General features: G+C 43.5%; 1 protein-coding gene across 3 annotated transcripts in view; it reads right to left on the bottom strand.

Moving 5' to 3' along the window:
* Window positions 1-7,331: 7,331 nt before the first annotated feature.
* Window positions 7,332-26,366, bottom strand: part of cadm2a (cell adhesion molecule 2a) — a 165,163-nt gene continuing 146,128 nt past the window's right edge. For 2 of the 3 annotated variants that reach the window (XM_086098058.1, XM_086098059.1), the window contains 3 exons: window positions 25,318-25,437; window positions 13,341-13,463; window positions 7,332-12,155 (listed from right to left, as the gene is read on the bottom strand). In XM_086098058.1, the coding sequence (XP_085954184.1) occupies window positions 12,037-12,155; window positions 13,341-13,463; window positions 25,318-25,437 (362 nt within the window). In that variant the 3' untranslated portion in view covers window positions 7,332-12,036. The remainder of the gene's footprint in view (window positions 12,156-13,340; window positions 13,464-25,317; window positions 25,438-26,366) is intronic. The other variant, XM_086098060.1, reaches the window with a different exon arrangement.

Genomic DNA, 26,366 nt, shown 5'->3' with positions numbered 1-26,366 from the left:
AATATTTGATTGAGGTCGCAAAGTTCCTTAGTGCTACTTTAACAATTGCTACGCTAGCATCCTCCCCAAACCAGACCGTCTATTGCAGTACCAAGACTGACCTGTAAGAGGCAGGACGGTGCCACATGGCATCCAGACTGTCAGGGAAGACAAAGAAGAAAGAATTGTAGTAAAGTAGCTACAATGCGGTTTCAAACTCGTCGTCTTTTTTTATGTGGAAAATACTTTTTGTGACAAAGAGCCAAACACAAGTCGTTGCGACGAGCGATTTGCTATTGTTCCGTTTCATATCACAATAATGGAGTTTAGTCCAACCCAAGTCTTTGTTGACCCAAACGTGGCCGTTTACAATGGACTATGAAAGTACGTATGTCATCGTCGCAAAGATCGTGTATCGGGCATCAACAAAACAACAGCGCGAGCAATGCTAAGTTAGCATAGAACTGTAAGTAAGCTGCCGTTAGCCACGACCGCTACGTTGGTCACGTGACATATTTGTCACACAAAATATTATCGCTTTAAAGTCTCGGACTTTGAAACGTACAAGTCAATTAAAAGTTCAAGCGAACCTGAAGTTGTCGCATCGAAATCGACCGAGTATGTAAAAGAAGATTTCGTGTCGCCGTTTGGCGAACGCGTCGCGCCGCCGAGTGCTAAAAGCAGAGGACGGATGGCGGTAATAAGGCGTAATGAAGTTCACGACAAGGTGACCACAAGCTCATTATCCTTTTTCTCTGTCGACTTAAAAGTGCACTTGTCCCCGTTTTCACCTCCCTTTGCCTCCTCGTGTCTGCACTTACTGTCCCACTAAACTGCCTCCGCCAGATGGCTCAGCAAAAAGGATTTGCCGTGCGTGCGTGCGTGCGTGCGCGCGTGCGCGCGTGCGGAAAGTGAAAATTGTTTTTGACATCAATCTCAAAAGCTGCACCGACATGAACACAGAAATATAATCGACCACGCTATTGTACTGTTGTTACTGTTATTATTAGCATTAGCCTTATTAGCATTATTAGGGATAATCCAGGAAATACAATTCAAAATGCAACATTTTTTTATGTCAGGCGGCGTCCTGCACATTTATTTGGTCACACGCGCGCACGCATTTATCAAATATATAATTTACGCCACACTGAATGTTAGAACAATTGATTGAAGAATGTGTGCGGACACAAACGAAGAATAGCGTCTCTTCTTCTTCTACGACTGTAAGCGACGTAATTCGATGCTGTTGTTAGTCATCCGTCGTTAAGGATAAAGAATCTACGCCTGTGAATATAATTGTATGTGCTCCTCCACCATTTATTTGTTCAAATAAACATGACTTATGGGTTCTAAAACCGCAACATGTCAACGGTGTGTTCCATTGTGTGTTAGCATTAAGCTAGCAAGCCATTCTTAAAGAAAAGACCAAATGTGTATTATATTTAGTGAGTGACAAGAAACAGCGTGAAGCTTTTTGTCAAACTGTTTGTGTCGAGTGTTGAGACGTTTGCGGATATCGCGCGGCAAACACGTGATTCATTTCCATGACTTGAGAATTTTGCCGGTAAATATCTTGCCGGCCCGCCCGTCGCGTTGTTTCGCTGGAAAACACTTTTAATTGGCCGTCATTATTGAGAGGAAGCCCGAGCGAGATTTCAAAAATGAACACTCGTCATGAAAACACGTTTCATTTCCTGTGTGGGTTTGATTTGCGCTTGCGCCGCTTTTCAAGGTAATAGGCGGGCGCGGCTTTAATGGCGTCTGGCGGAAGGATACGTTCGTGTTGTAATTTATGTGCAATACTGCTTATTATCAGTGTCGCACGGTGTGTCAAAATGTCAGACCAACATACGGCGGATCCTCCAAAGATGACGCTGGTTAACTTCCTGGGAATCGAACCTTTCACCACTCACGACTTACTGTACGTATACAGTACAGATTACGTTGCGAACTAACAGTTCCGTCGCCAGAGGAGGAAATGAAACGTGGTAGACGGATGAGCCCCTTTATTCTGTTGTACATGAAAGCGCTTTAATTATAATCAAGCAGAACCCTCCGTTCACTCATTCACTACCATTGACGGCTATAGACGTCAAAAAAATCATTTCAACTATTTCTAGAAGTTTAATTTTTTCCCCACTTTTGTTAACAAGAGTATGAAAACCTAGAAAACAATTTTTTATTGTATATTTTAAACAGATACAAAATGTGTGATTAATCGTGAGTTAACTATTGAAGTCATGCGATTAATTACAATAAAACATTTTAACCGCTTGACGCGATAAAAAAATTATAAAAAATTTGTGGCGTCAGGTGATTATTATTATTATTATTTTTAATTAATTGCATGACTTCACTAGTTAACCCACGATTAATCACAAATTTTATATCTGTTCTAAATGTACAATAAAAAAAAAGATAGGTTTTCATACTCTTGTTAACAAAAGTGGAAAAAATGTTAACTTACTAGAAATTGTTTAAATGATTTTTTGACGTCTATAGCCGTCAATGGCAGTGAATGAGTTAATTTCGACAAACGACCAAGATAACTCGGTAATGACGCAACCGAACATTACAATTGGAAGTAATTGAACGTTTCTTTTTTTCCCCCTCAACAATTGATCGAGGTTCAAATCCAACCGATCTTTAATTGGCTGAATTTCAAGCGTCCTATCAAAAATAAATGACCCGACTGCCGCGAACTCCGTTTCCTCGCCCTCAGGCGGCTTCTCTTTCCTTAATGGTGCAGTCGCTCCATTCGGGGAAGAAAAAAAAAGAAAAAAAAAAAGCCTAAAGCCATAAATGAGATGACATCCTAAATGCAGCCGTCCGCCCTTAAAAAAGGTTCAAGCAAAAGGGGGAGGTGACCGCAACTTCTTCCAAACCCAAGAGCAGAAACTTCTGCTTTGGCGGGCTTTTGCCAAACTCGTTAACGTTCACATTATTCAGTGTGAACAATTACCTCCGTGCCCTCCGGCTCTGCCCACACGTCATTTGTCAGTCGGAGCGAGCTATCTAAAAACCGAATGCCCCCCCCCCCCCCCCATCCCATCATGGCCGTGACTCATCGCAACCCCCCCCCCCCCCCATTCATATTCATAGACGAAATGCTGCACTCAAGGAAACGACGTCGTTGGGAGGAAAAAAAAATCCTGCTGTCAAACCTCAAAGAGTAAACAATAAACATGGCTGACCAGCGTAACACGATAATGTTGGTTTTTGCTCGCCAAAAGACAATTTGCCATTCTGGCAACGTAATTGACCTTTTTGAGATTTGGCCTTCTTATTTAAGGTCATTTGCATTTCCGGCTGGCGAGAAAAATAGACCTGCAGTGTGAGCATCTCATGAGTGATTTCCTTGAGTTTATTTTTGTATTTTTTTCCAAATCTGAATCCCAAACAGCTTCCTCAAGTTAAAAGAAGGTAAAACGAGGGACATTCAAATGTGAATATTATTATTCGCAGTGTTTAAAATTCTTACATTTGTGGGAATAGAAAGCACATTTCTGTGTTGCATCTTTGTCTCCAAATTAACATTAGCTCGCTAGCTACCTAGCCGCCAACTGTCTGTCTGCTAAATCATGTTATCGAGAGTTGAGTAAACGTATTCAACGTTTAATAGTTGGTGTAAAAATAACGCTTATCTCTTTTTTTCTTTCATTTGTAGGACAAGAGTGTATTTAGCATGAACATTCACAACTGAAAATGACATTCCATGTCTTCTAAACGCGACGTCTTGTAGCTTCATTAATAAGACAAATTCAGCTAGCAAGAGAGGCTAGCTTCGTCTAGCGTCACTTATCATCAAACAGTCTGAGAGCTAATATTAAAGTTTAGAGACATTTTTTTTTTTATCAACGGTCGTTAAATTATTTTAAAACCTGCGTGACAAGGATGTTAAAAAAAATAGATTAGAAAATATAAATAAATTAACGTGCTGGTTAGCTAGTCGCTACCTGGCTAGCTGCTGTACTGGAATTAACTTATTTTAAATGTGTGTGAAATGTGAAAGCTCGTGATAAGGTGTATTTTTTATTATTTTAACATAGATAGCTACTAATATTTACAGTGGTCACTTTTATTCTTAATCAACTTGTGGGTTGTTCATATCAAACTAATGTTAATTGTAGCTAGCCAGCTAGCGAGCTGCTCACTAGCTCAATGCTATGTTGTCACTTGTTGTTGAGTGGTCAAGATCATTTCTTTTGAAATGCGTGACAGTTCATAATAAAGTGACTTCCCTGTTTTATGGCACATGTCAGAACTACTTAAAAAATAAAAAATAGACCAACTGACTTAACACTGTTTTCATGCCTTTCACACAAATCATGACCAAAAAAAAATGTGCATAACGGTTTACATATTGATGAAAGAAGTCAAGTATCGAGGTTCGCCCTGGGAAGCCGCTGTGCACAAGGACAATATAGAACATTAGCAAGGATTTCTTTTGCAACGCCATGGCAACAGCGTCCCAGCACGCCGTCCCCGCTGACTGGCTCCGAAGCGGGGCTCTCTTGAATAACAGGCCAGCATTTCGTCCACTCGGAGGCTCGGACTTGCTTGTGCACAATTCCACGTCGGTTCTCACTTATTTAGTTGTTCATTTAAATGCAATTTTGATAGAAAATTAAATAAAAATACACGACATAAAAAATAAATAAAAAAAAGATAGTATGATACGACGGCGTATTAGGGCCACGAATGAACCCCCCCCCCCCGCAGATTTGAACTCACTTTATAAAGTGGCAGATTTGCGAGCGTAGCTTTAGTCTAACATGAGAATTCGTTGGTGGTTAAAATGGAACATTGTTTATAAAATGATGGCGACGGATTCATTCTTAATTGAAACTTTACTCGTCATACGCGGCAGCTGGAGCGACGACGCTTCCTGATCAGCTGACTGACAACAACCAATCGGATGCTAGCATACTTTAGGTGAGTGACGGAGAGCAGCAGATTCGACACATCTACTTAGATACTTGTACAAAAAAAAAAAAATACCAAAATGTATGAAGGTGTAAATAATAATTTTGGAAGTAAATGTTCATTTTAACAAATGAACTTGTTTGATCGTATGGGTGTGTGGACTTTCGCAAAGCGAGGCGTCTTTGTCGCTGGCCAAGGCTTAACATCAGATGGTTACTTTCTGCTAAAGCAATGACAATCGACCGAAAAGTATCGGCGCAAAACAGTCGAGTTGTACGTTACGTGCAGTTCTCGTAACTTTTGGAGTTTTTTTCTTGCAAATCTGCCACTTTCTAAAAATTTGCGAGTTTTTTTTCTCGGAATATTGCACCCGTCCTCTAAAAAATGAGTGGCCCTAATATGCTGTCGTAGTATGAAATTAGTCCAAACATGCTTGGTTAAAAAAAAAAGAAAAAAAAGATGTAAGTGTGTTTTATATGATAATGAGACCAAAACGTGACTTGCTTTTCAAAACCATCATTTGAGCACAGACGCTTTTAATGAGCCTAAAGACACAACAGAGAATATTTTAACTGGAAGCAAATTTCAGCATTATGAGGCGGAGCCACCAAAACGCCGGTAGAATGTGGTTTGTCCGAATGAGTGGGAGGTAACGGCGCTCTTTTAACGAGCCGTCCCCTCAAATCGGTCTCAGGATGGACTGGGACTGTTTAACATTTGGCGTGCTCAATTATTTGGCGAAAAACACAAAAGTCAAATGAGTAATGCAAAATGGAATAGAGCTGTGAAAATGAATCGACAAGTAATCATTCATCAAATTCATCTCGTCGTTTGGCGCCATTTTTTTTTTCCAATGAAAATGGTCCAAATCCTGATTTCAGAATATCAACAGTAAGAAATTTACTGATTTCTGTAGTCCTTGATGAAAGAAAACGGTTCATCTTCTGTGTTGAATCAAAATAGGACATTTGCAAACATATTTTTTACTTTGATCGAATCGGTAACATAATACATTCATCTACTTTATTATCATTATTTTTTAAAGAGATTATATCTTGCTATTTTCAGCCCTTCCACAGTTAACTATAAGCATATCATGATGAAATCTTACATTTGCAAGACCCGAGTCTTCTTTACGTGTAAAAAGCGGCTGGATGTTCAATTCTTTAATAAACATTTGAAAAAAAAACGGCTCCTAACCGCGAGAAATGGAGGAGGAGGAGAGAAAAGGGAAGGAAAAGAAAGAAAGAAAGAGAAAAGTTCAGTTAAGTCGATGAATCGATTGAAAAATCGATCGATGAATCGATTCCAAACATATTGGTTAGTGACGGCACTAACGCGGAAGGAGCTTGTTGTCGGCCATTTTTATGTGGGATAGCATTTTATGGTAAAGCTTCCACCATCCCAGCATTAAGGCGAGAAAATACGAGCGGAACATGTTAGCGCAGCGAGCATGTTAGCGCAGCAAGCGTGTTAGCGTAGCGAGCGTGTTAGCGCAGCGAGCGTCCCGGTCTTCTCGCGGCCGGAAGACGTGACAGCAGCTGCGAGTGACACTTAATGAGCTGGGTTTCGCACGCGCACCTCGCCGGCCAGCCCGCGTTTTCATTGTTTGGCTCTCAAAGCTTCGCCGAGACGCCGGCAAAGCGCTTTATCATCTTAATTGCCGACCTTTTGCCAATTAAACGACGCAAAGACCTCCGCTTTGTTGTTGCTCTGATGACCGATGGTGAGATTTCTTTTGCTATCGTTGGATCTTGACGTTATCAGCGCGTTTACCGTCGTCACGAACAGCAGCTCCTTTTTTTTTTTTTCACTCCCGAGCCAAAATGAACGCATCAATCAAAATTGCCTTCCGCTCCCGCGTTGTTTGGCTGCAACAAAAAGGCCGACCAAATTGGCGAGTTCAGACGCCGACACGTCGCGACGTCTTCTTTATTTCCTGCAACTTTGGCCTTTTCTTTTCTCGCGCTGTTTTGACAGCCAAGATGTCCTTTTTTTTTCGGAATTATTTCGATGCACGAATGCGCTTCCTTTGAATTTTAGCCAAAGAAGTAAATTAGCCACCAAAATCGACCTCCGTGATATTAGCGAGCTCAATTAGCGACGCGAGTACAACCGAGTGACCAAAGCTATAATTACCAGCTGCGTCCTTTCACCACATGTTCAGCAGATGTTTTCTTCCCTTTTGGACACAGTTTAGCAATGAAACCACTTTTTATTCCCAAATTTAAGGCCCGTGGGCATAAAACATGGCGGACTGTCTGTGAATAAGATTGGCTGAAGAAAACTATTTTGCCAAGAGAAAAAACAACAACTCCACAAAAAACTAATCCCAATAAATCAAGCGACGTTAGCATGTGCTTGGTCTTGTTAAAAAATGAATAAAAACATCTGTAACACAAAAAAAAAAAGTATCAGGCAGATCTTTTGGCAACTATTTATTCAACAATTCAAGTTCATACATGTGAAGGAACCTCTAAATGAAATCAATCAATCCCACAGACAATGGGAGAAAACACACCCGGGTCGTGGCGCGACGCACGCCGTCATGGCGGCTCAGTGTAATATTCATAATCATAAAAGTCGCCATTTCAGCAAGAAGCTCCGCTGACGTGTCTCGTGACCTTTCGTTTTGACAGCGCGCGAGCGACAACAATGACGTCAATCGGAAAACGCTGAAGAAAGTTGACGATGTTCGTCTTGTGGGTCATGAAATTTTTCAGTGACGGGAAGCAAAATAGAAATACTGAAGTTATTAGAAGTCGTGTAAAACTTTCTCAATGTTGTCTTTTTAAGCAAAGAAATAAATTCTCGAAAATGAAAAGCAATCTATTCCTGAGATGCCAAAAACAACGGGAATGATAATTCAACGACTAATAAAAGTATTAAAAAAACAAAACGACAAATATGCTTCATGTGTTGTGATCTTAAGGCCATGACTTTTCAGTACCGTGAAATTAAAAACAATGAATAATATTAATAATGAAATCACGAACAGAATACATAATATCAGTTCGTTATGTGCCAGACTTAACAGTATTTTTTTTGCAAAATAAAATCTTGGCTTTGAGCTTAAACGACAGCATTTTGGCTCAAATGGAAACGATGCATTCGACGGCCAACGGATTTAAAGCTTCGTTTCAAAAGCCACAAAGTTCAGAAAATGTGACACAACGGCACTCAACGTTCAGCGCGAGTTGAAATGACAAGTCGGGAGGAAAACCAACTAAAGAAGTCCCGTCAGAAATGGAGATTTACATGTGACAGAAGCATCAAAATTAATAAAAAAAAAGCTGCTTGTCATTAGCCGAATAGCATAACGGTTTTGTTTAAACGTTTTCAGAAAAATGACTTCATTTTTTTGTGAATTGTCGTGACATAGGACGAAGAATAAAAAAATTGCAAAAACGTTTGTGATCGTAAATTAAAGACGCTATCAGGCTAATCTTTTCTATTTCCGTGTTTTCATCCAGCACGCAGTCTGCTAAAACTTTTTTCACTTTTCCCTCATATGTCGCTTTCGCGGCTCTGTAAAAACGCGACACGATTTCAAAAAAAGGACCGAATGAAAAAAAAAAAAACATCCTCGATAAACCCGACATGCGTCGCGCGGACAGCCTGTAAAGCGCGCGATAGCGACGCCGCGTCAACGTTTGAAAGCAACACTTGACGCTTCTAAATCAACAAGCCTCGGCGGCGGCGACAGGCCGAGATAAAAAACGGATTTATTGAACGTTTCCCAACTCGTTCGTGGCTCACTTCATCCTGTCCCGTCTCCAAAACATTACACGCAACAAAATGGATGCGCACGTGGAAGCGCTATCGTGCTGATGAATGGACAGAAAGGCGGCGAAGAAAAGACAATTGCGGCTCTCGAGCCATCTTTGACACAATTGCGCCTTTTTTCTTTGACAACGTTGCGAAGCCGCAATTCAATTCAATTGTGCCGTCAAAGAGTTTGAAAATGATGAGAATCCGACTTGTGATAAGCGCAATAGTATCCGTGTCATCATCGACTATAAATATTGGCGGACCAGCCCGGCTTTCCACATCGCGAGCAGAAGTGCTAGCCACCGGCTAGCTAGCTAGCGAGCGAGCTAATCGGGTCTTCTTTTGGCTAGCATGGCGCAGAGGGCTCGTTTGCGGCGTCTCGCGATTGGGAATTTCAAAACGTGACAACAAAGCTAATGTGTAAATTGTGCATTTTCAGGTTATAGGCATAGCTAAGCTAGCTAAGCTAACCGCATGCTGTCGTGCGAGAGGTGAGCCAAGTAGCCGACTGTAACTATAACTAAGTTACAAAAAAGTGGCGGATTGTTTGGATCCTATTTTAATCATGTCCCAAAAATCAGGAACACCGAAATGGTGAAAAACTGTTTAGCGCGTTAGCATCGTAACGGAGTACGATTTTCATTCTTGCCAATGACCTTCTCTCACATGTATAACATTTTGAAACAAATCTTTAAATTGGTTTTGATATGGTTTTCAAGGTTGAGTCTTCTTTTCAAAAGAAGTTTTTTCCAATAGTCAGCCTTAAATCTTTTACGATTACGAAATTTGCGATAAAGGTTCAACTCCACGTCTTATGCCACGAAATTCACGGGGGGTGATCGCATTTCTTGCCTTCTTCTTTCAATCGGGCTAACCAGGCTGACCGGAACCACGAGCTTTTCCTGAACCCGTCCTGCTCGTTTCAGATGAATGGAACGCAAACGTCGGCCCGCACGCACGCACGCGTTACCGAGAACGTTAAGTGAGTGTTTGTTACGTTCCACTCAAGGAGACGCTGCGGCAGGGTTCGAGTTCACGCGCCGACAAAGACATTACTTTACGGAGCGTATTTGCATAATGCTGGAAATTGGTCACCAAATAGGAGACAGCTGGGCCAACTGTTCCGTTGCCCTTGGTAACAATTGCCTCCATCTTGCTGGCCTCGCGTCTCTTGCGCAATAGACGGCGCCGCCGCGTCGGCGGCATCTCAATCAATTCATCGGCGGATAAATGAGTTCCATACCAAAAGATGGCGATAATAATCGATCATTTAGAGTTCTGTCAAATGTGTGGCATCCATTTTGGATGAATGGCGTCCATTTTGATTCATCGTGTATCTTTTTTTGTGACCCGTTTTTTGTTTGGCGGCGTCAATGAAGGATGCCGAACAAATATTTTGCAGCAGCAGATATGAGAAATCAAGATACGTCCTTGAATCCGGAACATTCAGAGATTATATATATAAAAAAAATAAAAGAAAAAAAGATGAATCGTCATTTTTCACATTCATTCATTCATTTTTGGAAATGTGATCAAAAGGCCATCTCAGTTCTCCGCTCACGAGTTACTAAACATCTTCCGGTTCACTTAAATACCGCTTGAAATCATTTCGATAGGAAAAGGAGGCCAACAAAAACGTGCCCGTGTGTTTTTACCAACTTTAGTTTTCCCACACATTATTTACATGCCTTGTGCCAAAACAAAACGTAAAAATTGGCCAAAGGAAATGCAATGACATAAAAAAAAAAAATCAACAATAACAATTGCTAATATACAAAAAGAGAACAGGAGCGCCGGAATTCAAGAGCAATTTTCACAATCAAACACGTTGGAGCAGAAACATTACACAGCGGGGAGTTGAAAACCTTTCCAAGGAAAATTGTGGACTTTTCTTCTCATTTAACGATTTGGAAACAAAACATTTGTCCTCCCTTCCGTTGTCGATTTGGACAAAAGTAGCACCTTCGAGGCAAATGAGTCTTTTGCGACGGAACACGCCGACTCCATCTTGTGCTTTTTCTCTTTGTTCAGCAATTTTCATCATTTGGGAAATAAATGCTTGATACGGCGGCGCAACGAGGACGTCTTTGCTAATTGACGTCGTCGTGCAAATCAAGCGAGAAATTTCACTTGGATTTTGTATGGAAAGCAATTTGATTTTCGGGGAAGTGCGTCTCTCCGAACGTGAATACTTCACATCAGTCGCACCTTATAAATGTCCAATACGCCAGTTTTCCAAAGTTGCGGTCCATCAAATGAGAAATCTCCACCCGCGAGTTGACGTGAACATCAAAACAGAATTTACATAAATAAAATGCATTTATCACAAAATTCCTGTACAGAACGGAACCAACTTCAAACCCATTTTGCTAATTTTACATTTCTCGGGATCTTTTATTTTTTTCTTCTTCTCTCTTCTCATTATGACATAAATGATTGAACTAACTTAAATACAATTTATACAACGAGTGGAACCTGAAGCCATCATGTGCAACGCAAAAAGAAGTTCGGCAATATACAGAAAACGTCCATTTTGAAAACGCTCGCTAATTTTTTTTTCGCCGCGTATTTCTCAGCTCTAAGCAGCAGCACGCGACACAACCCCCGCGCTACAAACTACACACGTATCGGCGCCATCTCGCTACACGAGCGTCACGCGAAGCCGCCGCCTTCTTCTTCTTCTTATCTTACACGGCCGGACATTTTAATTACAAGTCTATTTAAAGAAGGAGGGAACCGTCGGAGATGTGGAGTGTATAAGGCGGGCGCCAAACAGCACAGATCGTCATTGGAAAAAAAAAAAAAAAAAAAAAAAAAAAATAATAATAATAATCACAAATCAAATGGGAATAACCAGAAGACACAAGATGCTGTGAGCGAAGCAACGAGCTGACGGTCCGTCCTGGCGACCACAAAAGCATTTACATTGCTACGGACTGATACATGAAGGCATTGACACGAGTTCAATGGCGTCTGCATTTTTAGGCACCGTGTTGATGTGACGTGTGTGTGCGTGTGTGTGTGTGCGTGCGTGCGTGAGGGGAGCGGTGGTGTGTTCAGGTGTCTGACTGGGGCGTGCGTAAGAAGCAGTCATGGTCGATTGACACGTTTCCAGGGTTGAGGGGCCAAAAACACGAGTGAACTTCAGCAAAATGGCCGCCGAAGCATTTCGGGAAAAGATGACGCCGAAAAAGAGGGCAAACACGGTGGGGTCCGCTCTGTCTGTGCGCCGCCGCGGTCGCAGGTTGGAAACCAAAAAAAAAAAAAAAAAAAAAAAAAAAATCAAATTATCAAAAAAAAAAACAAGACAGAAAGAGACACAGAGGGACGGATGGCAAGGGGAGCGCCCTCTACAGTCTAGATGAAGTACTCCTTCTTTTCTTCGGCGTGCGCGTGGTTGCCCTCGGCGTTGATGATGGCCGTGTCGGCGTCGGGCGCGTCGTCCGCACCTTTGGCCTCGTTCGTCAGGTACGTTCCTGCGCAAAAAACACACACACAAAAGCAAACAGCGCTTTCAAACGAGGGAAAAAAAGATCAGGTATTAAAAATGACAGCTCTAAAAATAAAAATGGTTGGATAAATGAAAACTTCATTTCAAAACACCATCTGTAATATTTGGTACAGAAGAAACGTGTACCAACGTGTAAATAATGACATGTTTTGACAAAAGACCCATGGGCTACTCATGGTGTCCTTGGAGCCAACTTGTACCTACTGGCTCCATTTTTTTTTTTTTTTTAAATCCTCTTGGGACAATGCACATTAATCACCAGAGCAAAAATGCACCCATGTTTGCAACATCTGCTCTTCTTCCTCCTTCGTGTGTGAGTGCTCACCTCTGACCTGACTGTAACCCACCATTTTTTAATTTTTTTTTTTAATTATATACACGTATCCTCAAGAACTCGTGGCTTGGCACCATTCGCAGATTTTTTTCCAATATTTTTCCAATTTTTCTTTGTTTCAAAAATATTTTTCTCTCTCTAATACATTTCAAAGGGCGTCACTTATATTTGCATTTTCACTAAATCCACTAAAGTTGTAATATCACCATTCGCCACTAGATCGTTTGCCTTGCACCGGGTTTAAAAAAAACATATGATCTCCAAAGTAGAACAAAATTGAGGGAGTTGATGTGAAATGAATTCTTGCACTTCATATTGGTTTGCTGCTCGAGAGTTTTTCTAATTTCTCATTTTTCTGGCACTGAAAACTCAAACTAAAATCCCACGATGAGCTTATTTTGTTTGTTTCAAAGCCTTTTATCTTTTATGAATCCATCGAGAAACGTATTTTGAAAATTGAACTGTATGAAGCGCTCACAGCGCATTTTGCACATATTTACCCCTTTTTGTCGTAAATCGAGTTGATGAAAAATGGTGACCCCGCCCCCTTCAGGGTTGAAGCGGTCTATCCCCGATGTCGTCGCACGTCATCTTTGACCAAAAGGGATTTCTCGACACTCCCACGCGTCTCAAGAGATTCCAATCGGCACCGATTCTACGTCTTCTTTTATTCCTTGACGGCAGCCGGCGCGTATCGTTCCCGCGCCGGCTGGGAATCGGCGAAGCGCTGGGAGCGTCTCATCGGTCACAGCGAGCTCGCTTTGAGAAATGCCGTCCGTTTTTTTTATTATTATTATTCTCTTTTTTTGAACTTACCTTTATGCCTGGCCAGGTATCTTCCCAGGACGATGATTAAACACAAGGTGACGAAGACCACCACCGCCACCACTCCCCCGATCAAAGCGTGGTCGGTGCCGTGATGGCCGACGGCGTTGGGATCTGAGGACAGACACCAGGGACACGAAAACGCCGGCGTCAGTCAAGAGAAAGAGCAAACACCGCAACACGGAATGAAGGGATTTTCTTCGCGGCTTTCTCTCCCTCTCACGACGCTTCGGACACAATCTCGCCGGGAATAATAAAACAGGCGAGGGAGACGGAGGGAGGCGGAGGGAGGCGTTCCGCCGGCAAAATCAAGGTGAAAAGACGACGACGGGGGGAGTCGGGGAAAAGCAGAAAAGGGATTTGAATAATTCAGGAAGCCCCCGTGGAGTCGCGAGAGTCCCCGAAATGCAAACCGGGCGGGCTGTCGCCAAGCTACAGTAAATAAATCATCACACGGAAAATCCCAAAAGGGAGAAGGGTGCGAAAAAGCGGCACTGAGGGTTGACAGAAGGGCCTTTTTATTAGGAGGCTGCTCACATTGTGGGAAAAACTCAACAACCCCCCCCCAAAAAATAAACCAAAGGTGTAACCACCCAAAATCGATCGTGCCTAAAATGTCGAGGACAAGTCGCACACAAAATTCAAATTGAAAGCGCAACGTTGACAAACTGCTAATGGTGGTTTTGGCATCTCATCTTCAAAACGGCTAACTGTTAGCATGGCATAGCTATTAAAAAAAACATGGAACATAAAAAAAAATGAAAGTCTCTCCTTTCATCAGGAAAAAATATATTTCTATCTTTTTCCGTTTTGCAACAATTAGCCTTAGAATATATTCTCAAATCTGTTTTTAACACTGGCTAAAAAGAGCTTTTTGCAACATGGCCCCGGTTGATCTCTTACACTCTGCTGCCACCTGCTGGCCGTTTTTGTAATAACTACCATTGCTTCAAACATTCTCTTCAGTTCAGAGGCTGCATTCAAAGCCTTCCGTATGCTTTAGCAGAATTTTTTTTATTAATACATCTTTGGTAATATTTAAAATAGAACATATTTATACGTTTTTGGGAGCAAATGAGTTAATCTGATAAAAAAATATAATCGTTTGACAGCTCTACTATAAATACTGCAATATATTGACAAATGTAAATGCAAATGTATGGATGATTATACTGTTATGATATAAACATGTGACACGACAAACGGAGATTGACATCTTTATCTTAAATGCGATAGCATAAAGAGTTGTATTTTTTTTCACGGTGCAAAAATATCAACATGCGTGTCGGTCCCGCCTCCTCGTCCCACGTGGCCCAATTGAACATCTGGCTTGCATGCGCTCCATAAGCCGGCGTGGTGTGAATGACCAGGCCTTCACACTTGGCCGCCTCCCAGCGGACAAACGAACGTTCGCAATGACGCACACCCACACACGTGTAAACACACGCACGCACGCACGCACGCACGCACGCACGCAGGGTTTCACTGTGCTGAAGTTGTGCATGGTCAGTGAAGCAAAGAGGAACGCGACGTCGGCCGCATGGCCGTCTCGACCTCATTGTGGCACGACAGTGAGGACTTTTTAGCGGAACACGCGCGCGTGCCATGAACGCGTCACTGCCGACTGCTGAATCACTTTGGAGACGTAAAAATATTGCAATATTCCATATTTAAACAAAGACATTAGGATTGTATATGATTGCATGTTTTATTTTTACAGATGTGTATTTATCTTTTTTTTTTTTTAAGCATTGTAAAGGTTTGAACATTGGCAGTGTTTGAACAAGAGATAAATGTGAGAAAATATTCATGAGAAAAGTGTTTGGTGAGTTAGATTTTTTTTTTTACAGATTTAAACGTATTTAACACATATATGAAATAAAGCTGACGACTTTGCGGATTTCACTCATAAGCGGGTATTTTTTTAATGTCTCCGGCGATAAACGATGAAAACACCGGAATTAGATTATTTTGAGTTCATACACAACAGCTGTAATGCGATTTTGTTTTTTTTTCTTGCAAAACAAACCCTCTAAAAAACGAATTAAAACGAACAAAAAAAACCCCCTCAAAACAAAATCGAAATGTCTGATGAAAATTCAAAAACTCTTCTAACCCCCGCTGAAGACAAGAAATCCCAAACTAATCCCCCAAAAATGTTTGTCCCGTGACCAATCATGTAACTCATTTCACTTGAATATAAAACTCAATTTCCTCCATCGAAGTGACCCGTGCCAGCGCTCAAAAAGTTTTTAATGAATAAAATCACTGTTCACGTTTGATCAGATTATGCAGTTGTACGACTGGAGCGCGTCTTAAATATAAATGGACGGATTGAGACACGGACAGGCTCAAGGACGCTCCATCTGCGTAAGCCTTTTTTGTCGAAGGCGCCTGTTGGACTTGCGAGATGCGACATTCGACGGTTTGCGGGCTGAGCCGCTAAAAGCCTCGCCAGCGCAGACGACGATTGTGTTTGCTCAATGACCGCACCTGAACTTCTTTCCGCGAAGACGGCGGATGCGCAACAGCCCAACTTTGATAAAGGCCGACTCCCACTTTCAACGCCGTCCTGCGAGGTGACTTTCAAACCTGAGACGAGCAGCGTTACGGAAAAAAAAAAGATGGGAAATCTTGAAAAAAGTCCCGTTTTATCTCGCCGCGAGAAAAATGTGCTGTTTCACTTTCATTATTTGACTCCGTCAGCGTTGCATTCGTCGGGCCTCATCTCGGAAAAGGCGGCATTTTGACGCCGCTCGTTAGATTGCGCGGGTGTACATGATGCGTTCAGTGTGTCAACCATACGTCTTCCAACAGTAAAATGTGGATTTGGGACGAGCCCTTTATTTGTACAAACGTGTACGTAAGGTTGCTTTCTTCTTTGAGTCATCCCAACGAACCGGCTTGTGTTTAGAGGGTTACGGTAGCAAATCCACCCCCCCCGCCAACCCCCCCCCCCCCCCCCCCCCCCGAAGGAGGCCGACACCCATCAGACGAGGATTAAGCTGGCGGTTTGAAGAGGAAGACTTTTGGTTGGAGTCACACAAGCCGTGCACGCCTTTGATTTATTCAACACGGCCGGGCGACGAGGAGAGCTCCATAAATATTGAAGGAGGAGTTTGCTCTGCTACGCTCGCGCCTGAAATCTGAAATCGCACACAGAAGGTATGTGGCCTTATTAAAAGATCATGTGATGTGGAACCGTGGAGATCGAGAAGCTTCCATTCTGGATTTCTTCCTTTACTTTGATCTCCTTTGTCACTCGCGCACGCACGCACGCACGCACGCACGCACATATATGTACATATAAGGGGTGTGGAAGGTTTGAGATCATTCAAAGTTCCTTTAACGCCATCATTTTTTCAACGAAATTTAGCAGCAATAATAATGCATATATTTATGGAGACTGGGATCAAGTTGTATTTCACAATTTGAAAAATGTGCAGAATTTTTGAAGTGACGTCATGTTAAATATTAGATAGCTCTTAATGCAGCAATGCCTTACAAATGCAATGATGCCATCTCGTGGCTAAAAAAATAAACAACACACTCGTTTTTACAATACAGTACATCTTTTGAATTTTTATCTCCATTTTATGAATCATTATGACATTACTAAAAGATGCAGCCATTTTTTAGACTACAAGACAACGAATGTCCGATTTGATGAGGAAGCTGCATGTCGCCGCAGTTGCTAAACAGAGAAGTAGTCCAAAGCGCCGGCAGACTCAAGCAGTTCAATAAGTCAATGAAGTCCAACTTTTTTGGCTGCGACTGCTCGAGCTTCATCTCACGCCGACTTCCGCAGCCAAGATGGAGGAGTCCGCTCGCGGCTGCGGCAGAAGGACAAAAAAACGACAGACGAGCGTCGAACATTCGAAGAAAGGCAACACGTGCCACGTCGGAGAAAGTCAAAACGTCGCCACTGAGACACGTTGTGTGTTTGGACTTTTTTTTTTTTTCTTTCTTTCTGCGCGTCCTTGCAGATTATTGCTCGGTGACTCAGAGACGATTAATTAGATTCTGAAAACAAATTACTCCTGCTAATCATTCAATAAAGCTCCTCACATGGCGGCGGACTCGCTCTTGAATATTCAAGCAGCCAGGCGGCCTCCCTCGCGCCCTCCCTCCCTCCATCCCTCGCTCGCTCGCTCGCTCCCTCCCTCCCTCCTGACAATGAAAATGAACTCATAATCAGAGTAAGAGAATGAATCATATGAATTCATTAAGCCCAATCGCGAGAATCAATCCATCACGGCGGCTTCGTGTCGGGCGTCGTCGATAACCTCCGCGACGAAAAGCGACGACGGGATAAGACGACGACTCCGTCGCTGCGGCGCCTTCAACCGCTTCGGTCCGAATGGCGCGAGCGCGACGGTTAGCATTAAAACCGAGTTCAACGCGTCACAACCTGAAAATCCTTCGGAGGGACGAACGTCGCCATCAAATACAAAAGCAGACCTTCAAAGTGTCGCTTTATTACGTGTAATTCATCGCATGCGAATGATTTGGCTCTCCCTACTCGACGCTTAACTTCCAAATTGTTGCCATATTTCTTCCCCGAAGCCAGCGAATGTGACAGCTCGTCAATAAGCTAGCTTGAGCGCAATAAGCGCAAAGACCTTTGCATTATGTTTTAATTGGTCCTGCGCCGCTCGCCGCCATGCGGGGGGGGGGGGGGGGGGGAAGATTGTCCCGCGGCTGTTCAATCTTTCAGCCCTCTCAGGACGCCGCGACGGGAACACGACACGTTTTCTTTCAACGCGAGTCGGCCGCCAGAGAAAACGTTATTTCTGCTCATCACGCGTCCGAACCCGGCGCTAAAGTCAGATCGATAGCAAAGCGCTTTGAAATCCCTCCGAGGAATGAAAATTGTCCTTTGGCTTATTGAGTTTTCACAACCGCTTTCTCTCCCCGTCGAAAGGTAAACAGGAGCACCCGCGGAGTTGCACGCTGCACTTTTTTTGTCCTTCGCGCTCAAAGTTGGGAAACAAACACAAAAAGTTTAGCGCAGCCATTCTGTTAGCGCTGTTCTCGTGGCATCGTTTGCTCCACATTTATGGCAAATAAGTGCTTTTCACTCGTATATTGATTGTAATTTTACTGCGACGTTAGCATAAGTGAACTTTTTCAATGGCGGCCATTTTGAAAAAAGAAAACCTCTCGCGTGCCAGCCAATTTAAAGCATTGTGACGGATTTTTCAAGGCTACTACCAAAACAACTCCGAAAAGATTCCCGAACCCTGCGGAACACCATACGTGCCATTATACATGATGTATATATATGACGTCATCGTGGATTCATATGAGTCGGGTGTGTGTCCTTTTTTTTTTTTTTTTAAGAGCTCAGTATTGTTCATTCGGAAATGTCATCATCATTGCTCTTTATTTTTTATTATTATTATTATTTTTTTGTGTCGGGTGTGTGTCTTGACCTCCGCCGAACCCCTGAAACGGACTCACCAACCCCTGGGATTCGTTCCAACACACGCACGTTCACAAGCGTCCACATTGTTTTGAGCTCACCCAAAAGAGACCCGATGCTGCCATCTGCTGACCTTTTAGTGTTTTTATTAGAAATGGACATTCCGAGCTTAATGCTCAAACCCCCCCCCAAAAAAACCCCGCAATTGACGAAGAGTTAATTAAAAACGTCTTTGTGTTACTTCATAGCAGTGACGCAACTTCATCCGTAGAAATTTCACTTTTTTTCCTGCATGCAGCGTAAATGCAAGTTCTCACTTTCGGCCAATTCTTCTTTGGGTTTTCGTTATTTCCACAACTTTTTGTAACCTTTATTAAGAGTCAGGCTACTTTGCAAGGTAGATTTCACAATCAAGAGCGAGCGTCATGAATATTTCATGGCAGGGAAAAAGACCCCTCGTCTTGGAATGCAGACGGCGCAGCCCCCCCCCCCCCCCCCCCCCTCAAGGAGCAGACCTCGGAGGAACGCCGGTAATTAAACGGCCGCTTGCCTGCAAGTCTTCCGGCAATCCACGTTGCATCCCCGAACACACCCGGGCTCGAGGTAAAGATCGCTCCCCGCCACACTGCGGCGAGCCGTTATTGATCCCGTCACCTTTGACCCCTTCGAGTGGACAACACGGAGCAACACATTCACAGTCCGCAGAGGAAACACAAAACTTTGCCAACTTGCTTTCTGTTAAAGAAGTCGGGGACGCACATTCGAAGGTGCTAAATTGAAAGTGTTATTTCAGTATAATTCCTGAACCTTCATCCAAGTTAAAGCACTGTATCGATTAAAAAAAAAAAAAAGAAAGCCTCTCACCCTGAACAGGGCAAGCGGTGCAGAAAATGGATGTCTTTGCTTATCACGTTTGTCCGTATTGAGCACGAACGCTTTTGGCGTGGAAACGCGTCGCTACGGACGGGGACGGCGATGCAACCGAACCCTTATCAGCTTCCGAGCATCACTTCGGACAATTTCACTGCACGTCTCAAGTTTGGGTACGAGCATTGCGCAGGTTTTTTTCGTCTTTGATCCTGCGTTCCTCGCAGGTCCAAAAAGTAAGAGAAGATAACTTTAAGGCTGGATGTGCTTTTATTTCTTTACTTCGCATCCTCCACAGGCCATGAATTTTTTATTTATTTTTTTATTTAATTTTTATTTTTTTTATTTTTTTTATAAGAGCTCAGTATTGTTCATTCGGAAATGTCATCATCATTGCTCTTTTATTTTATTTTATTTTATTTTTTTTATTTTTTTTGTGTGTATGTGTATGTGCGTGCGTGCGTGCGTGTATTTGTTAGCTCACCAAAAAACCTATTAGAAAAAATCTCATACCGTTCACCTAAACCGAACACCAGGAGACCCGAGGAAGGACCAAAGAAAACCAAGGAAGGTGAAATCCAGCACCGACCAGACACCCCCCACCAGAACTCCTCCCCAGCCCAAGAAACATCCAGACCCCAACAAATCCACAGGCCATGAATAATTGCTGTCCTCGGCGAGGCAGGCCCCGTTCTGAGCAGCGCTATCGGGCGACGGGGCAAAAAGGAATACCGATTGCGAGGAACCGACGGTAAATATTTCAAAGAAAAGCCCTTGTTGTGTGCGATTACTAATTTCAGCTCAGCAAGGTCACAGCTCATTTGCAAAGCGGCGAAGACGAAGACGGCGGCGGCGGCGGGGAGGTAAGCGGCCGTGCTGGGGCGAGGATGCGTTTGTGTACACTTTGATGACGTTGCGCGCGCGCACCTTCGGTGCTTAGCGAAAGACGTATCGTTGCCATTAAGACTTGAGCGGGCGCGCGCGCTCCGCCGCTTTAATCAATACAGCGAATCACAGGCGACACTTCCGGCATCCGTCTGGAGTCGCACGCCGCAGATTAGGAATCTTTATCTTTGGCGCGGCGACGCCCCAGAGGTCAACAACCGCCGCCAAGCGTGGCGCAGCTAATGATGCTATTTATTAGAACCAAGTCTGCTTTATCAAATATTTATTTGCCAATATTCCCGCTCGCTTGAATAAATGCCACCTTTTCGCTGCCCGACTCCTTTGATCCACGAACCACTAATACGGTTGGTCTAAGGGCAGGGGTGGCCAAGCTCGGCGCTCGAGAGCCCCTTCTACCCGTTTTCCACGTTTCTCTCCACTAACACGCCTGATTCATGATCAGGATCGTTATCGGGCTTCTGCAACGCTTGCCGATCAGCCGATCGTTGGATTCAGCCGCACTGCAGGAGGGAATAATGGAAAGCAGGCTGGATAGGAGCGCCCTGGTTGATCTCTTATACTCTCTGCTGCCACCTGCTGGCCGTTTTTTGTAATTACTACCATCGCTTCGCCCGTTCTCTGCAGTTCCGAGGCTGCATCAAAGCCTTTTGTATGCTCTAGCATAAAAAAAACGTATAAATACCTCTTTTGGGACACTTAAAACATTTAAAATTGAATGTATCTATAGGTTTTGAGTTAAGGGCAATTTTAGGGGGCGTATTATACACGGACGGGTACATGTGCTAATCATGGGATTTTATGGTCGCTGTAGTGATAATCTGCAATGTTCCGAATAAAACTAACAAGTGAGGAAATTGTGCTGTTCCTCAAAAAAAAAATGGCTGCCAGTCAGTGTTAAAAAATCAGTGAAACGTCCACATTCCGCATTTACCGTTGGTGTTATTGTGAAGTCGTTCTTTGTCGAAGGCCTACAACTCGAGTTGCTTGGCACTTTCCAAGCAAGCAGAGGAAGCGAGACTTTTAATGTGGCGTCTGTTCAGCGTTTACGGAACCTCTTGCTGTGAGACGACGTGAATTGGCAGCAAATACCAAGAAACATTTCTAAGATGTGACTCCAACACGGGAATCGTTATCGCCGTTGCCGAGTAAGTCCATTAAACACATATTTCAAACAAAGTAAACCCCTGTCAATTTTTTGCTACATGTTTTTTTCTCCGCCGCAAATTGTAGCACGGCGTCAAAAAAGTGAGGAGCGGAACAGATAAAAGAGATAATCATGTGTATTATATGCTAATATTCCGCCTTACGAGCTCCAACGTTTGGACCTACCAATGCGTCTTCGGCGCAGGCGGACAACTTTATTAAAAAGACAAAACGTCACGAGGCTGGAAGAGCGCCGTGCGTGTTTGCTTTCATCTGGAGGCCGTGAAAAGAGCCGGCAATAAATCAAGACGACACATGAAAGCAGATAGCGTAGCGGCCCGCGACTGGGGACGCGTTGAAGGAGTCTGATATCGAGATTCCCTCACGATACATGGAGAAGCTGCTGCCCCCCCCCCCCCCCCCTGCGCCCCCCCTCTTGTGTGTCAGCAGAACACAAATAGACATCACAAGCTGATGGGGAATATTCAGCATTGCGTGCAAGCCTTGAGAGACGTGTCGCGCGCAATGACACGGAAAGACACGGAAAAAAGAGGAGCTGCAGAAAGGACGGCATAACCAAAACCAAAACCAAAACCAAAACCAAAACCAAAACCAAAACCAAAACCAAAAGCAAAACGGTGATTTCAACTTTGAGGGCAGGCGGACTCATTTGCATATTGCTTCACGCAGCGCCTACGTTTGAAATTGACACGTCAATCAAACGCGACGTCTCGTGTTAGCATATAAGACGCGGTCGCTGTGTCAGCGTTAGAATTTGTGGCGCAGACAAAAATCGCCAGGGACACGACCAGTCCGACAAATAACGGTCGTCCGTTCCATTTGCTTCTTTCTGACTTTCGAAATACTTGTATGACTTCATCATTTGTGGGCGTGTCAGACACTTCATTTCTCTCAGGACGTCTGTCTATCCATCCTTCTGTCTGTCTGTCCTGCCATACTGTGCATCGTTCCTTCTGTCCATCTGTCTTTCCGTCTGCTGGGCTATACACGTCCATCTGTTGGTCCGTCCGCCCATTGCTCTCCTTTCCCCCCTCCATTCGTACATACAGTCCATCATGTCTGTTTGTCTGTCAGTCTCACAGTCCTTTTAGCGGTCCTTCCATCCGTCCGTATGCGCGGCAATCTGTCCATCCCTTCACACACCCAACTTGTTTGTCCCTCAGGTCTATCGGCTCGTATTTGTATCTAGCGTCCAGTCGTCTGTATTTGTCCGTCCCATGAGGATCTTCACCCTCTTGTCTCCATCAACCGAACAGTCCATCTTATCTTTTTTTTTTATTTTTTATTTTAATTTTTTTTCTTAAGAGCTCAGTATTGTTCATTCGGAAATGTCATCATCATTGCTCTTTTATTTTTTTATTTTTTTTGTGTGTATGTGCGTGCGTGCGTGCGTGCGTGCGTGTATTTGTTAGCTCACCAGAGAACCTATTAGAAAAAATCTCATACCGTTCACCTAAACCGAACACCAGGAGACCCGAGGAAGGACCAAAGAAAACCAAGGAAGGTGAAATCCAGCACCGACCAGACACCCCCCACCAGAACTCCTCCCCAGCCCAAGAAACATCCAGACCCCAACAAATCCAAAAAACATAAAATCAGGGAGGCCTCAAGAGACCGAGAAAAGGAAGGAAGGACAGTCCATCTTATCTCCCGTCCATTCTTCTCCACGTCAATCAGGCAATCCCCGCCCGTGGATCTATAAATTGGTAAAACTTCCCTACATTAAAAAACGCCGACCGTGCATTTTCCGTAATGGATTTGCTCTTAGATCATTTGCGCGAGTGATGAAGAACTTTGTACTATTAGTTCCTTAAGTGCTTCGTTCAACATCAGCCAGCCGAACGATAATCTCCAAGTTCGCCATATCTGGAAACATCCGGTGCAACTAGCGCCTTATTGCCGCAACATCTTGTTGACCCGCACTTGAAGTTCACGCGCTCGGCCACGTCAGCTCCTCCTCCATTTTGTTGAAGGGTTCAACAAAAGTCCCTCGATCGTTCCTCGTATCACTCGACAATATCCCCATTCTGGCAAAGTAGTTGTCATCCGGCGATAGCATCTTTCTGGCGTCTCCGGGCTCGTTGGTTGCCACCGTGATTGGACGCTAGCAACTTTTTTCGGACTCCAATCTTGCGACTGCTGCGGAAGGCCGGAAGATGGCAAACTAAAATATGACGCTGTCAGCCTTGGAGAGGATTAAAGAAACGCACACGCACACACATGAACCTCTTCACACTGGATTACACGCTCGTGGCAGAGTGTGTAAAAATAATTACGTGCTCGTACAACATTTATGGCTTGGGTTTCATTTTGGAAGAATTTAACGGGATTTCGAAACAATTACTGGAAAATATGCACAGTTTGGGGCGATTTTATCATAAATACTTCAGATGGAATGAACTTGTCCTCAACATAGTCCTCACGCTCGTCTCGTCCCGGATAATTGCCTTTAATCTACAATTACGACCCTGCCTGTCGTCGACGTTTCAAAAACGATGACATCGCCGTTTAGTCTTCCCTTACAATACTGCTGAAATCCTCTCGACCGACGACAACACGTTCTTTCATATCATTACGAGCGAATATATCGACGACGCTCTCTGAAAGTTTGAAAAAACAAACAAACAGAAAAAGGTACTTTTCAAGTGCGAAGGCTTCCTGGATTGAACGCAGCATTAGGAGTCACGTTGAGTCCTCTCTGGGAGGGGGGGGGGGGGGGCAGACATTTGCAGTTGGACATGACATTTACTTCTTTGCGCTTTCAGGGCATGGGACGACTCAAGTCTTAGGAATGTCAGAGGAGGGCATTGGATTTTAAACAGCTGCACTCGCACTGAATACAAGAAGCCGGCGTACCTGGTGTTCGGTTTAGGTGAACGGTATGAGATTTTTTCTAATAGGTTTTCTGGTGAGCTAACAAATACACGCACGCACGCACGCACATACACATACTCACCCACACACACACACAAAAATAAAAATAAAAAAAATAAAAAAATAAAAAAATAAAAAAATAAAAGAGCAATGATGATGACATTTCCGAATGAACAATACTGAGCTCTTAAAGAAAAAAAAAATAAAGAAAAAAAATAAAAAATAAAAAAAAATAAAAAAATAAAAAAAAAATAAAAAAAAGAAGCCGGCGTACCTGGTGTTCGGTTTAGGTGAACGATATGAGATTTTTTCTAATAGGTTTTCTGGTGAGCTAACAAATACACGCACGCACGCACGCACGCACGCACATACACATACTCACCCACACACACACAAAAAAATAAAAAATAAAAAAATAAATAAAAAAAAAATAAAAATAAAAGAGCAATGATGATGACATTTCCGAATGAACAATACTGAGCTCTTAAAGAAAAAAAAATAAATAAATAAAAAAATAAATAAAAAAAAGAATAAAAAAAAAAAAAAAAGAAAAAAAAAGAAGCCGGCGTACCTGGAGGAAGCATCTTAAAAGGGGGGGGGGGGAAACCTTCTTTGATAATTAATTTTTGAATATTGACAGTGAAGTGAAGTGAGCACGCACGAGTGATTATTAAACCGAGACAAGCGTGAGATGCGACAATGAGCTGGGAAGAAAGCCGGCCGGTACTGTACCTCCTCGGTTTCCGGTGGCTGCGGGTTCTGAAGCGTGGGTGTCTACTAGAGCGGTGGAGTCTGGGGGGGTGGGATGGAGGGAGGGTGGCGTGGTGGATGGGGGCGGGGTGGCGGGTTCTTCTGGTGGCGGCGGGGGGGGGTAGACACACAAACATTAACAAAAAGGGACAACAAAAATGCAACTGAAAAGGGCAGAAATTAGAGATGACAGCGAGCCAGGAAAATGATTGTTAAAAACAAGCAGAAATACAGAAAGTGCACATACGGTAAAATATATTCAGTAATGAAGCAAAACAAAAGGAAATGCCAACATACTTCACATGGATAAAAATACACTACAGAAATAGGGGGGGGGGGGGGGCAGGGGGACCCCCCAGTCTAGTAATGGACAAGAGGGAGCGGTCTAACGCCACAACGATGAGGAAAGCAGCAACTTTTAAACATTATATTAAAAAAAAGGTTGCTTTCACAACGTGAAGCGATTAGTAGGAAAAAAAAAAAAAAAAAATATTTGGACTCACAGCTGGAAGACATTCCTCGTCGCGTTCCATCCACGGCGACGGTGAAATATTAAGTGGACAAAGGGATTGTCGAGGAAGCCTTGTTTGACAACGTTAATGAGGTGACGCTGCCGCCTTGTTTGTGTCGCTCCGCTTTTCACAACGCTGCGGAGGCGTTTTAATTGGCCCGCGCCGCCAGACCCGCGGCTGTCTCCGCGAGACTTTCTCAGCCGGGCCGAGCGTCACAAAAACAGCTCGGCTGGCGCGACTCCGGCGGAAAAATGTCTCCTTGCTGCACACGACGCACGCAAAAAAAGGTATTTTCCAAGAATTATGGCAGCAATTGTAAAAGGCTAAAATGTGTGCTAACCGCTAATGAACGCCGGGAACAAAAGCGGGTGCCATTTTCAAAAAGCAACGTAATGAATCTCCGTCGGACTCTTTGAACCCGATTGCTCTTTTCTGCGGTGTTGACTTTGCTGGTTTGCCGGACATTTTGAAGGTATGCTGAGCTGCAAGCATGCTCATCAAATCTCTCCAAAAAAGATG

The sequence above is a fragment of the Leptonotus elevatus genome, chromosome 16 (assembly GCF_054856555.1).
Source record: "Leptonotus elevatus isolate MCC_2025b chromosome 16, RoL_Lele_1.0, whole genome shotgun sequence".
NCBI classification, from domain to species: domain Eukaryota; kingdom Metazoa; phylum Chordata; class Actinopteri; order Syngnathiformes; family Syngnathidae; genus Leptonotus; species Leptonotus elevatus.
The sequence above is the reverse complement of the archived record's forward strand: the minus strand, read 5'-3'. Positions and strand labels throughout refer to the sequence as shown.